Raw genomic sequence first — 14,752 nt, 5'->3', positions numbered from 1 at the left:
CCAACTATGTAAAGAATGCAGCATAAGCAACCTCACATCAGTCAGACATCAATGTTTCAACAGACAAATTACTAAACAACCATCACCTGTTACTAACAGAAGACATACTCACATTAAGATGTTCTGAAGTTATGTACATTAATTCTTCACTGCTGACATGAAGCCTCTCATATAGGATAGTGTCTGCACCTTTGCAGTAAAGTTTAATTTGTCCTTCTGGGTTACGAACTGGAAAAACCCCCACAATTGTTACTGATTGTACATGTAAAAAATATGTAATTTGTTTTATATAACATAAGCACAAGCAAACCAAGCAAAAACAAAAAACGTTGATGGTATGCAATTATTAGAACTGTTACCCTCTACAAGTTCTGTCTGTAGTTTGCAGTTCTCCCTGAGCTGGAGAGTAGAGATTAGCTGCCAAATACTGCACACAGTAAGTAAAGTAGAATCTTCTGCATAATAGTCTATAACTCAGAATCAGTCCCAGGACCATGAGAGAAATACTGCCCTGTGCTGGTGTGATTAAAATAGAAAGTAGGTTTTGATAGAAAGCTCCTATTTAGATCCAGAATGGGAATAAACTGCTCTTGTTTCTGCTTATTCTCCCTCTCTGTGTCACGCGACCTACAGTCCATCTCAACACAAATGTAACAGAGATTTTCAGAGTGAAAGTCAGTTTAGCACAGATAGCGGGGAAGTGATAAGAGAAAAAAGAAAAATGTTTCTCTGATGTATGCAGTCTGTAGGAATGACAGCGCCTACTTGAACATGCAGTAGCTTTTGCTGTATCTGTTGCATCCTATTTTCATAACAACAGCAGGTAACCATTAGGGTAGTTTCAAACATACAGCCAAAAGTATGCTGAAGCCAGACGTGTATACAGCAGAAAGTCAGAAGTCGGAAGTGCCAAAAGTGATTCCAGCAGGAAAGGAAGGTACAAGCCCTTCCTTTATAGCTCCTATTCTTTTGAATCCATTTCAGGCTTTGGCTCAAAAAACAACTGCATCAAAAATTGCACAGATTAAACTATTATGCGCTTGTAAACTCCATATCGACACAAACTATATTACAGGGAGTATTTCCATTTAATTGTTAACAACTATAGAAAGTGTTATTTATAATGGCTTCAATTTGTAAATCACTAGAAAATGTAGTGTATGCATATAAAACCAACTATAAGATGGAATTGTCTGTCTTCTACAGATTCTACCCTGCTTATTCCCTCTTATTCCCAGTAAACATATGTTAACTAGTCTCACTTGTCTCCATGCGGATTAGCAGACACGAAAAGGGTGGATAGAGAATTGTGATGAATAACAGAGATCTCTTGTCTATTCATGGTTTTGGTTAGAAAACTCTAAGGACAACCGCAGCTTACAGCCAATTTGTGTTTTAGAAGCTGAATGGTTTTTTTTTTTCCGTGTGGCCCATATAAACCATCATCGTCTAAACTGTAAGAAACAGCATCTATAAGTAATGGGTTTTCTGGCTCACAATGAGGAATGAATTGAAAAGTACAAATATGGGAGAATTAGGACTCATAATGTCGGAAGGAGCAACTACTTTTAAAATGTACCCTTTACGCTAAATATTTTGAAATTATCTGCAATATTTGTGATCCCAAGGCTCTCCCAATCTGCAGACAAACTTAATTATTCACAGAGTGGACAGCGTGATATATATGTGAATGATTGTCTACAGATGGTGAATGCTGTGGCATCTTTTCTATTACCACGAATATTACAGACTGTACTTTTACGAAACCACAAAGCAATGGACTTTGCATGACGCTGGATCCGGTACGGTTCGGGTTGTTTAACTTACAAATGGAACACTCTGCACACTAAAGATTAGCGCCGGTCCACAGTTCTGTTTCTGCCATTATGATTAAGCATACACCGGATCAATTTGATGATATCAAACTGTCTGCGGTATCAAATTAACTAAAATGTCTTCTAGAAAGGAAAGGTTTGGAGACAGAGACAGACTGGAGGAGAATATTCAGCCAGAAGTGTGAGAGGTACAGGCAGGGAGAAGAAGATGGATTAAATGTGAGAGCAAGCCAAAGAAGACTTTCACAGTTCTAGGAAGAAAGCAAGACAAAATCTTATGGAGACAGAAATCAAAGAGAATATGCATTTGCTAAAGTTTTGTTTTTTTTCAGTAAAAAAGATCTGATTTTGATCAGTTTGGAATTTTTATCTCACAGAACACAATGTAGTTCCTGCCTATTCAAATGATGGCAAAATATTTTCTGCCAGATGGGCAGACATTAAACTTGGCTACGGCTGAGAGGTCCCACGCAATTTTGTAGGGTTTACAGCGGATGAGCCAAAAGTACACGTTACTGTGCTCTGTTCTTTGGGGGAAATAAAGTAGTAGAAGAAATTAGATTTTTTGTTTAACTGTTTATTTAATTCACCATGTTAATAGGTTTAAAAGGAATCCTATGGAAAACAACCAATAACATACAGAGAAATCAAAATGCAAACGCATCTCTTTTGGCCTTCATTATCAAATGGCAATAGCCAGTTTAGGCTAAGGCCCCATATAGCGAGCCGTAGCAAAAAAAATGCTGCAGAAGGCGGAAATGCATTACGTTATTTTGTTTTTTTGCAGAATTTTCACAGAAAGTCTACACAATGTTCAACAATAAAAAGAAAGTCTACAGAATTTTCCTCTGCGGACTTTCTGCCCCTGTTATACCTATACAGAAAACGCGTCCTTAGGTCTAATTGACGTGCTACGATTTTCAGCTGCAAATATTTTTCTGCAATGTGTGGATGGGATTAGCCAGAAACCCATCCACTTTGCAGGTACAGTTAAACAGCGTTATTTTGTTGCAGCATTTCCGCTGCAGCCAAAACCGTGCTATTTTCGCAACGTGGGGCCCCAGCCATACATTATTTAATAATTAAGATTTAATAATTACATTTAAAAAATTTTTTACTTAAATTTAATGTTAAAAGTTTCTAAACTTTTTAGCATTAAACTATATTTGTAAGATAGAAATTGTCATATTTTTTTTGGACAGCCAAAGCTGGAGAGGTGGAGTCGTGAGGGGAAAATCGGGGCTAGTTGTGAAATCAGAGTTGGAAAAAATTATCGCTTCCAACTTCAAAATCATATAACTATTTTAATTAAAGGGTTTTTCCAGGCAATTTTTTTTTTATTTAAAAAAGGTCTGTTAGTGCTATTAATGGGTTAATAAATGCACCCAAATACTTTTAGCAGCCTTTTGAGTGATTTCTGGGTGTCTCTGGGAGCTCCTGGCGTCTTCTGCATTTGTTTGCTGCAGCTCCCTGATATGTAGCTTCCACACAAGTTCCCTCTTACCTGACTCCCCCCCCTCCCCCAACTTTCTCTCTCCGTTCTTCCTTACACCAGAAAAATGATGTAAATGAATATTAAATCTCCCCCCAAAATGCACAAAATAAAAAAAGGGGAATTGAGAAGCTGAGTTTATCTACTCCTGTCCTTGGACTCTGAAGATATAAAATAAAAGCTCAACTCTTTCTCTCTCATTGGCTTCATGGTCTTGTGTCAAATTGTAAGATAACTTGCTGGAGCAGGTGATTTCATGGTATGACCTGTCAAACCATGTCAATTCTTGGTACTCAGCAGCCAAAGAACAAACTGATCAGGAGATTATCGTTGGGTTTTGTGCAGGCTGTCTGTATCAGAATCATGCAATAAATTCTGTATACTGACAAATAATAAGGGAAACTATATTTCTTGCTTACGTTAATGAAACACAGCTATGAAACCAAATAGCAATAAACGCACTGAAACAGCTGAAAACTGTTTTTAGATGTAACCATGTTTACACAGTTAATTTTAATATTTCATTTAGATGAGCCTGAAATCCCCACCCCCCATCTTATATGTGACAGTATGTGACAAGAAGAAATAGACAAGTATCTTCTTTTATCTGCTTAACTAGTGGTGTCTACTATACAATTAGGCTGAGGCCCCACATTGCAGAAACACAGCTTTTTTGTTGCAGATTTTGCTCTCGTTTTTTGAGGCAAAGCCAGGTAGTAGTATAGTTTTATACCTATTTCCCATTCCTTTTGTAGCCATTCTTGGCTTTGGCTCAAAAAATCGCAGCAAAATCTGCAACAACAAAAAAGCTGTGTCTCAGCACTGTGGGGTCTCAGCCTTCAGCACATTATAGAAAAATACATTACCTATGACAGACATTCTTTTTCTGACATTGTTGAAATCTAATATGGCTAACAGCTGGTATGTTACGATTCTTCCCATTTCCTGAACAGTGATAGTCTCTGGTGTACGAGATTTAAATATGAAGCCGAAATTCCTTGCTGCAGTGACCAATGCTCCTTCATCTGGGGACTGAACTTGATAAAGAAGTTCCCCTGCGCAGTAATAAATTTAAAAAAAAAAAAAAAACCCAAGAAAGATAAAGGATTAGCTGATTAGAATAAAATATTCCTTGGACTGTTCTCATACACAGTGTCAAAATATATGGAGTTTTTAAGCATGTTTATGTTTTGCTTTTTTGTGTTGCCAGATGTTACTTTAACTTTATAGCGCAATATAAAGTGCACTAAATGCAATTCGCTTTTTATTTTGTTTTTCCCACAGACTCTTTCATATGACTAAAAAAGCTTTAGGGAGACTTCACACGGAGTAAACGCTCCGCTAATTCTGAACGTAAAACTCGTTCAGAGTGAGCGGCGTTAAAACAAATCCCATTGATCTCTATGGGTGCCGGCTTACGCGCACTCCCCATTGAAATCAATGGGAGGCTTTTTTACCTATTGCTTTCAATGTGATACGCACGTATTCCGGAAAAACTATGATACAAATAACAATCAAAACACCAAACAAAAATGCATGATGCATTTCGTTTTTTAATGCGGGCATAGTACTATGCATTTTTTTTGTGCATTTAAAAATACAACTGTGTGAAAGAATCCTAAAACTTTCCCATAGAAAAGGCATTCAACATAAGAGAATACATTGGGGCAGATTTATTAATGCTGCCTAACCCCTTGTTCACATTTGCATTTGATAATCCATTTGGGGAGTCCACATTCACTTTGCAGGCACTGTAAAACATAGTGGTTTTTGCCACAGCAGTTCCACATGGCACACTGCATTTTCATAATGTGCGGTTTTAGCTTAAAAGTGTTATATGAAATCAAAAATACAGGTAAAAGCATGAATCTCATGTAAAAAAAAGTTGATAAAACATAAGCACTAGAGATGAGCGAGTACTGTTCGGATCAGCCGATCCGAACAGCACGCTCGCATAGAAATGAATGGACGTAGCCGGCACGTGGAGGGTTAAGCGGCCGGCCGCCGTGAAAGCGGTAGTACCAGGTGCATCCATTCATTTCTATGGAGCGTGCTGTTCGGATCGGCTGATCTGAACAGTACTCGCTCATCTCTAATAAGCGCGTGTAAATCAAACTATCTTCTACTTGAAAAAAAAATGTACTTGTAAAAATAAAATCTAAATGAACAACTACTGAAAAAATCCATGATCTAAGCCAAAGAGAACTGTGGTTTACATAGGGGAATCTCGTAACATGCGTGCGTTTGTTCTATATGACTAATAAAATTATAAGGATCAACCTTAAACGGGAAGGAAACTAAACATTTAAGTTTTGCAATATCTATAAACGTTTGGAAAACATCCTTTTTTGGTCAAATAAATGCCAGTGAAAAAGGTCACGGGAAGATGTGTGGGACCCATTCATAAACATACACATCATGAGCAATTTCAATGGTATCAGAAATGAGTCACAGCAATTCTGAAAATTCCAGAACTGCAAACACGTGTCTAACCTAAAAGCCACGAGGTAGCTAAATTATAAATACTGGGAGCAATTTCAGCATAACTCCTGTATGGTACAATACATAGCGAAGACTCACGGACAGTGAATTCTGGATTCTGGTTAACCCTTATGTCTGCTAAGCCTACACTTCATTGCAACATACAATTAACAAAAACGGAAGTGCCTTAAGTTATCTGATGTATGGTACCCATTACACTGGTATTTAGAAGTGAACAAAAATAGAAAAGTTATGCAGAATAAGAATGTATACATAATTCTGACAGCAATGTGTTGTCCATGCAGTTTAATAAAAGTCTATAAGGCACAGTGGGGTATATTTATGCAGGGCTTAGTGCCAGATTTGTGGCTTAAAAAGCTTAGCCATTCGCCTGATCAGTCATGAGGTAATGGTTCCTACATACTCTCCACTCTCTTCTTACGCTGTACTAACCATATTAACGTGTACTGGTATAACCATATGTATGTGAATGTACTCTGGAGTATTGTAAGGTTTTCAGGTTTAAAAATTAAAACAAATACAATGTGCAAACTTTTTACGTGGTTTACATTACTAAAAAACACTGTCACTGACAGCGATATATATCTTATTTATATGAAAGTACTACAAACATTCATTAGATACGAAATACGAAGATACCTTCCAATGCAGACTAAGTCGCAAAACTCTGCTTGGCACATGGTTGCCTGCAATAGGTTACAAATAAGTACTTACTGTATTGAACAGGGGTGTTCACACCTGGAGGTTTTGCCATTTTAACACTTGAAACACAGTAAGCATTTATTTGCAACACACTGTAAGCGGCTGTGTGCCAAGTGGAGTTTTGCTCCATAGCTTGCATTTCAAGGCATCTTCTGCTACACCACCTGGGCAGACGGGCAACGTATCAGGTAGAACTCTGGACTACATTCTCTATTTACTGGGCATCTATTCAATGTTTTTCGCTTGAGACACCTTCACCATCGGTGAGTACCCACCCACGCTTTCTCTTCCTGCTATATCCCCATATTGCGGTCTACAAACATTCTCATATCTCATAGCAGTGGTGTCTGGTCCACCACTCATGAACGTTGTGCTAGACTACAATGACTCCTGCTCCCTGCAGTTGGATGTCTATTGTTTCTTTACCCTCTACAGAACCATGTCTAGCTAATAAATTCTTCAGTTCTAAGAAACAAAAATTGACCATTATCACATCATTTACACTGACAATAAAGACTTGCCAAGGAAAATGTTGAAACCAAACTTAGGGATCATTAAATAATCGTTTTTTTTCTCTAAGGAACACTAAGTGCAAGAAACGGAGCCAATAACTTTGATTGGGTTGGGAAATAAAATATTACAGTAAAATTCTGATGAAAGGACATGGCACTGTAGACTGGATGATTCCAAGAGCTTGACATCGCTTTATGGTGACATTCTTGGATCCAGATACTAGTACTGATTCCACTGGTGATGGTGAGAAATACAAACCTGCATTCTTCTCCTCAGACATAACTGTGTGACATAAGGAGAGCAGTCGGAAAAACTCTTGCACATGGTGCTCTTCTAGCTTTATAGCCTCGATTAGACTGTGATCATAGAACTGAAACTTGCTGTCAGCAAGAGGGTTGAAGGAAAAGTCCACTGGAGCAGTTTTCTGGAAAATAAAGACATGAACAAAACGAACACAATTACATTCCAGTAAATTCTGATGAAATTTTGGAAATAAACACACTGGATATTAATCTCCAAGGAATAAGAAAATGTGGAGGAAACTGTATACGATCCAATACCATGCCACAATCATAATTCATAAGTGTGGACAGCAAAATGTACGACTGCCAGAAGAGAAGTTAATCCCTATTTATCTTTAGTGACTGTGCTCTGGATTGCCCCTTGCTTGAACAGTCACTGACCCAAAATGTCACAGAGTTCTCATGAGAATCAAGTGTTATAATCTAAACCCAAGTTTAGATAAAGCAGCTGTGCTTGCAAATCAACATATTATGGTCATATTTTTTATGACTAATGAGTCTTTTTATTGCATATATTCACAGATATCCAGCAGCCACACCTCGAGACATAGAATATGTCTTTTCCTGGGGCAACATGGTGGTTCAGTGGTTAGCACTGCAGCCTTGCAGCACTGGAGTCCTGGGTTTGAATCCTGCCAAGGACAAACATCTGCAAGGAGTTTGTATGTTCTCCCTGTGTTTGCATGGATTTCCTCTCATACTCCAAAGGCATACTTATTAGGAAAAATGTATATTCTGAGCCCTATATGGCTCCAGATGGGGCTCACAATCTACATAAAAAAAGAATATGTCTTTTCCTTGATATTATAGTGCTGCTACCTTACAATTAATCTTATTCCAGTTCCACACCTCTTACAAGGCTCTTATCAGAAGTTCTATGTTGGTGCCCTTTTTGAGGGAATACATGTGGTATTGTCTGTACCTACATAAAAATGTTTAGTAATCAATTTCCTTGAATGATTTATTCAACAGTAAGAATTACATTATAAGAAATAAGATGTCTGCAATCTCAATGGTTTTTCCTAGCCATAAACACTGTATTACAAGTTATCAGCACCATTGCACTACTGTTTGTACTATTAACCTGCATAATAAATACAAAATGAATCAACTTTCTAAACAGTCTTTATTACAATTTGTGCAATTTTGCAGCTGTAGAGTCTGTGAAACACCTTCATCAAGTTAAAGGGGTATTCCCAAATGGGCTCGGTATGTATAAAGTGACAAAAAGGACATGGGGAGGGGAAAATCACTCACTCGATATTAAGATCTCTCAAAGGTTATAGAATAAAAAAATTAGCATACGAATAAAGCTGTGTTGATACTCAAAGACTAGTGAAGGCATCAGCAACCTGGACGAACAAACCTCACATCCAGCATGTATTACTGACGCTGGGTTTACACTAGTGTTCAGCAGTCCGTTCTCAGGTTTCCGTCTTCTGCATGCAGAAGACGGAAACCTGTCATGCCGAGTCCGGCCGTGAGCACCGGTGAGCGTTTTATGCTCTCCATGGCAAAACCGTGGTTTGAAAGAGTTCTGCAGCTTTCCGTCTCCTGCTCTGTTTTGTACAGGAAACGGAAACCTGCAAAACGGACTCCCGGGCGCAGATGTGAACGAGCCCTGAGAAAGACACATTAAAAAAAATATAATGGTTTATTTACGTGACAATGAAAAATGACCACTTCTTTGATGGCCAGAAATAAAAATCTAGTTAAAAAAAAAAATTACAAAAATGGATACACTTCAGAGGTTTTAAAATGGCTCTGTAATGGTCATTTAACCCCTTCCCGACATGCGCCGTAATAGTACGGCGCGTGACAGGTCTGTAACTATGGCGACCGCCCGGGAGCCGGGCGGCCGTCATAGCCGCCGGGTGTCTACTGCTTTAAGCAGTAGACAACCGGCTCTAATGCCTCCGATCGGTCCCCGGACCGATCGGAGGCATTAACCCCTCCGGCGCTGCTGTCAAAGGCGCCGGAGGCGCCATTTTCCCAGCGGCGCATGGGCGCCGCCATTTTGGCAAGGATCGCCGGCTCCTGGAGCATGCTCCAGGGCCGACGTCATGTTGCAGTGACAGCCGCGAGCCTTGTTAAAGGCTCCCAGCCGGTCTGCAAATTCTCTCTTTTGCAGGCTGGTGTATACAGCCTGCAAAAGAGATGATGCTTTTTTGCAATGCATTGCAATGCATTAGCATTGTAATGCATTGCATTAGTGATCAGACCCCCTGGGGTTCAACACCCCTAGGGGGTCTAATAAATGCAAAAAAAAAAAAAAAAAAAAAGTAAAAAAAAATATAAAAAAAATATAAAAAGTATTAAAAGTTCAAATCACCCCCCTTTCCCTAGAACAAATATAAAAGTAGTTAAAAACTGTGAAACATATACATGTTAGGTATCCCCGCGTCCGAAATCGCCCGCTCTACAAATCTATAAAAATATTTTTCCTGTTCGGTAAACGCCGTAGCAGGAAAAATAGTCAAAAGCGCCAAACTGCCGTTTTTTCACTGTTTTAATTCTGATAAAAATTTGAATAAAAAGTGATCAAAGCAATAACATTTCCCGAAAATGGTATAACTAAAAAGTACACCCGGCCCCGCAAAAAAGACGCCCTATGCATCCCCGTACACCTATGTATAAAAAAGTTACGGCCGTCGGAATATGGCGACTTTTAGAAAAAAAAATTTTTAACACCGTTTTGGAATTTTTTTTAGGGGTCAAAATGTAAATAAAACCATATAAATTTGGTATCCCTGGAACCGTACCGAAACACAGAATATAGGGGACATGTCATTTTGGCTGCACAGTGAACGCCGTAAAACCAAAGCCCATAAGAAAGTCGCAGAAATGCATTTTTTCTTCAAATCCACCCCATTCTGAATTTTTTTCCTGCTTCCCAGTACATTATATAGAATAATTAATGGTGGCATCATGAAGAAAAAATTGTCCCGCAAAAATTAAGACCTCATATGACTCTGGGAGCGGAAAAATAAAAAAGTTATGGGGTTTAGAAGGAGGGGAGTCAAAAACGAAAAACGAAAATCAAAAAATGCCATCGGCGGGAAGGGGTTAAAAAAAAAAAAAAAAAAAAAAAAGACACCATATGGCCATTTTCCACTGTCATGTGAATAAGGCCAAAACTAGAACAATTTTTCATGATTGTTTAGCCCATGAAAAGCTTCACAATCATGTGAATAAGGCCTAAAACAACGTGTATGTTTCAAGCTGATTATTAGGGGGTCTATAAATGCATAACATACTGAAGATTGCAGCCTGAAAACAAGTGCAACAGACTGATTGAAACAATTATGAATATACACCTACAGGTAGATGGTATACAGCTTTATATGTTTTCCAATGTGTAATATAAAAAAGCACAAATGACAAACAACAATTATTCAGTAAAATAATAAAAAAAATTGCCAATACCTCCGTAATTTCCACTTTACGGCCCAGTTCATCACGCACCTCACCTAGAAAAACAAAATCATAAGACTCAACACCTACTCATGTTCTGTGTGTTCAAAGAAACATGCTCAATAAAATGTACAGTGGATTTAGTCTTTTTAAAGCTGAGAAAAGATAGACATATTAGTCAAAGAAAACTAAACAAATAACTGAACATTTTAGGCTAAATAGTAGATGGTCTTCAAATAGACATACAACAGAATTACTTAGCAGAATGCCAGTGGGACACACCAAATTTAAACATTAATGTATCTTTGTGATTTAAAATAATTAAACCCCAACACCATAGAAATTAGAAAATAATAATAAATTTCCATTCAAATTTTTGGTTTTCCCATCAGCATTAGTTTGAGGGATTCGGAAATCCGTGAACAAAGCATCAGGAACATAGCTCTGAAAAAACTCTAGTGTCCTTCACTATAGGAATCGCTGGTATCGAGCTCACAGACCATATCTCAGGTAAAATGATTAGGTTAGGTTCACATCAGCGATGGAGATCCACCGCAGAATATGCTGGAAATCTGCAGAGAGAAAAGTCCGACACGAATGACTTTTCTCCGCCGGTTACAGTATAAAAACAGAAGACACCTAATGGACCCCATTATAGTTTATAAGGTACGCAGGTAATTGCTGTTTTAGTGATTCAGCTCTCCGTTGTTCAAATGAAGGATGTAGATGTGGACCAAGCATTTTTATGCAGCATTTTTTAACTGCATTTCACTACGTGTGACCTTAGCATTAAAGTGGTATTCCCACGGGGGAAAAAAAAAACAACATTTTTTAAATTTGTAGGTAATTAAAAGTTAAACATTTTTGTAAATCTAAGTAATTAAACATTTTACAGAATTTTAAAGATTTTCTTGAAATATCTAGTGGTGACAAGTAGAGATGAGCGAGTACTGTTCGGATCAGCCGATCCGAACAGCACGCACGCATTGAAATGAATGGAAGTACCTGGTGCTTCTGATTTGACGGCAGCCGGCCGCTTAACCCCCCGCGTGCCGGCTGCGTGCATTGATTTCAATGTGTGTGTGCTGTTCGGATCGGCTGATCCGAACAGTACTTGCTCAACTCTAGTGACAAGTTGTTGTCTTGATCGGTGGCCATTGGATGCAACCACGAATGCAAAAACTTTGTAAGATCAGAAAATCAGCTATGATTTCCTTATTGTGGCCAGAATATCTTCTCGTACATGTAGTGTTCCTGCCTGATAATCCTGTTACAATAAGAAAATCACGGCTTGGTTCCTGTCCCAGACCACAGAAACTTTCTGCATTTGTTTTCATATCCATTGACAACCGATCAAGACAGCAACTTGTGACCATGAGATATTTAGAGAAAATCTTTTAAACTCTGCAGAATTTTTAATTACTTATAATTGCAATAATGTTTCACTTTTAATTATCTACAAATATAGATATGATTATGTTCATGGGAACACCCCTTTAAGCACCTGTCAACAAGTTCTTCCCATTATTTCCAAATCTTACTTGGATCCAGGAAGTTTAAAGATCTTTATTGTACAAAAGGAATAACATGTAGAGTAGGTGCCCCTATGTCTGATAAAAAGGCAATGCTGGAGTCAATTACTTGATTATCTTTTCTAATTAGGAGGTCCTTCGAGGGAAAGAAAAAAAAAATACATTTCCTTAGGGGTCAGCTTTGAGGGCAGCCCACAGATCTTGTACACACAAAAGTACTGAATATCTCAACCAGTGAAAACACTGTAAACCTAAGGCTGGCCATATACTTTATATATCTGTCGGACAGCTTCTGAATACTCCTGTCATCGGGAGAAAGGATTACGGTAATCCACTGCCAGACACCTAGACTGGAATCCTATTTTCCCTGAGAACAAAAGGATCAAGCATGTTGAAATATACACATATACATTAGATGGCCAGTCCCTCCGACATGAATCTAATGTATACAGTATAGCCAACTTTACAGTGGGAGGCTGTCCTTATAACTACACAAAAGGAAAGCTATGCAAATATCAAGGACCTTTGTACTTTACCACAAAACTTGCTATGCTATGCTATATCTCATACATAGACTTGTCAGAAGGTCATATACACAACTGGAAGTAAAAATAAAAATTCTTCTATAGAAAATACATTTTAATTATATACATATGTACACATTTTTCTTGCATCTCTAATACCTCGATTATACAAGGGTGTTCATTGTAAACATAAAAATAATTCACATTCAATTCTAGGGAAGAAATAAAGGTAAAACAACCTAATTTGTGGATATAGCTGCAGTAACATAAGATATTACTTACCATACAGTTTTCCATTAATTGAACATTTATTGAACGTCATGATGTTCTGAGTAAGTGTCCCGGTTTTGTCTGAAAATATGTATTCTATTTGTCCCAATTCTTCATTAAGGGTTGTAGTCCGAGCCTCGGCAGGGGTACCTCTTTTGGAGTAGAACATTTTACGGTCCCAGTTAATAAAGTAACTGTGTCCCAGTCTAATAACTTCAACACTGTGAAGGGTAAATTGGCAAAATATTAAAGAATGAATTACTGGTAAGTATTAGCATCGAAATAAAGCTGTATATTAAAAATGACAATAGCACAAGTAAATCATTTACATTAAAATTGATGGGGTGATGTATATAAGCATGCTTTTCACAATGAGGTACATGGAAAAGCATGATGATTTTTTTTTTAGTTACCCCAAATATATGTGCAAGTAACTAATCTTTTACGCATCATTATTTTAAGTGTGGTATGTTATTAAAAGAAAACTTTTTGTAACCTACTGTAGACCGTTAGATTATTATAATGCTATCATTCAAATAAAAGTACAACAGTTGTCATACAGGAAGAACACTGAAACAAAGGTTAAATTATATGCTTTTTGTTTTCATATACATATTATAAATGCTGTAAAAATATGGCTCAATTTATACTATGAGGATGAAACAAAGCTTTCAGCAATAGATTATGCCATAGTATAATCATGTATACTACAACACTACATATTCTGAAGCACAGGACAGAATTTAAAATCTACACTGCGAGACAATTTCTGCAAAAACTCTGCATTTTTCATTGCAGTAGTTTTGCTGTTACTGCAAAAGAATTTTCTGGAACAACGTCTGCCTCCATTGGTGGCAATACAACAAAATAAAGACTGTTACTATCTAATTAAATACCAGACTATGTCATGATGGCATCTATGACCCTTTCCAGTCAGGTTCCAGGAAAAAAAACATAGCACTGAATCGGCACTATTTGTAACCTTTGTATGGCCTGGGACAGACATATACACCATCCTAATATTCATAGACCTCTCAGCAGCATTTGACACAGATGACCATGACATCCTAATACATAGACTCAAGGAAGTTTGTAGAGCTGATAGAACAGTTCTGCTCTGGTTTAGTTCCCTCCTGGCTGACACCCCCCAAAGAGTATCTCTTAGCTCATCTTTGTCATTGTCGGTTCCCTCAAAATCTGGAGTTTCATGGGCTTGGTGCTATCCCCTATTGCTGTTTGAAGTTTACATGGTCCCATTATGCAAATTAATCCCGAGCCATGGCCTGGACTATCACTAAAATGCACATGACACCAAGCTATACATATGCAGCAAGCCTGGATTTAATGAACCATCTCCAGCCATAAATTCCTGACTAACTGAAGTACTTGAATGGACGAATGCCAGCTGGCTAAGGCTGACTTTGGACAAAACTGATGTTCTCATGGTTGGAGGTCAGCACTTAATGTCAAAATGGCAACTTGTACATCAACCACCTCACTTCCAAAGAAACACAACTCTTCCAAGTTCAGGCTATGTGCAAAACTTGAGCAAAGTTAATGATGTTGAACTGTCTCTTACACTAGGTCCATACCTGCATTGGGGTTTACATTCTTTGGGTTCACTTGGGAAACCTACTTAAAAAAAATTAGACTATAATGGGGTCCA

At 38.0% G+C, this 14,752-nt stretch overlaps 1 protein-coding gene across 1 annotated transcript in view; it reads right to left on the bottom strand.

Annotated features, from left to right (window-relative positions):
• Window positions 1-14,752, bottom strand: part of ATP8B4 (ATPase phospholipid transporting 8B4 (putative)) — a 152,934-nt gene that overhangs the window by 16,333 nt on the left and 121,849 nt on the right. Inside the window, exons 14-18 of the mRNA XM_075273372.1 lie at window positions 13,099-13,307; window positions 10,773-10,816; window positions 7,303-7,468; window positions 4,194-4,382; window positions 113-228 (exon numbers count right to left, since the gene is read on the bottom strand). Coding sequence (XP_075129473.1) covers window positions 113-228; window positions 4,194-4,382; window positions 7,303-7,468; window positions 10,773-10,816; window positions 13,099-13,307 — 724 coding nt within the window. The remainder of the gene's footprint in view (window positions 1-112; window positions 229-4,193; window positions 4,383-7,302; window positions 7,469-10,772; window positions 10,817-13,098; window positions 13,308-14,752) is intronic.

The sequence above is a fragment of the Leptodactylus fuscus genome, chromosome 5 (genome assembly GCF_031893055.1).
Source record: "Leptodactylus fuscus isolate aLepFus1 chromosome 5, aLepFus1.hap2, whole genome shotgun sequence".
NCBI classification, from domain to species: domain Eukaryota; kingdom Metazoa; phylum Chordata; class Amphibia; order Anura; family Leptodactylidae; genus Leptodactylus; species Leptodactylus fuscus.
Note: the sequence above shows the minus strand (reverse complement) of the source record. Positions and strands in the feature narration are given on the sequence as shown.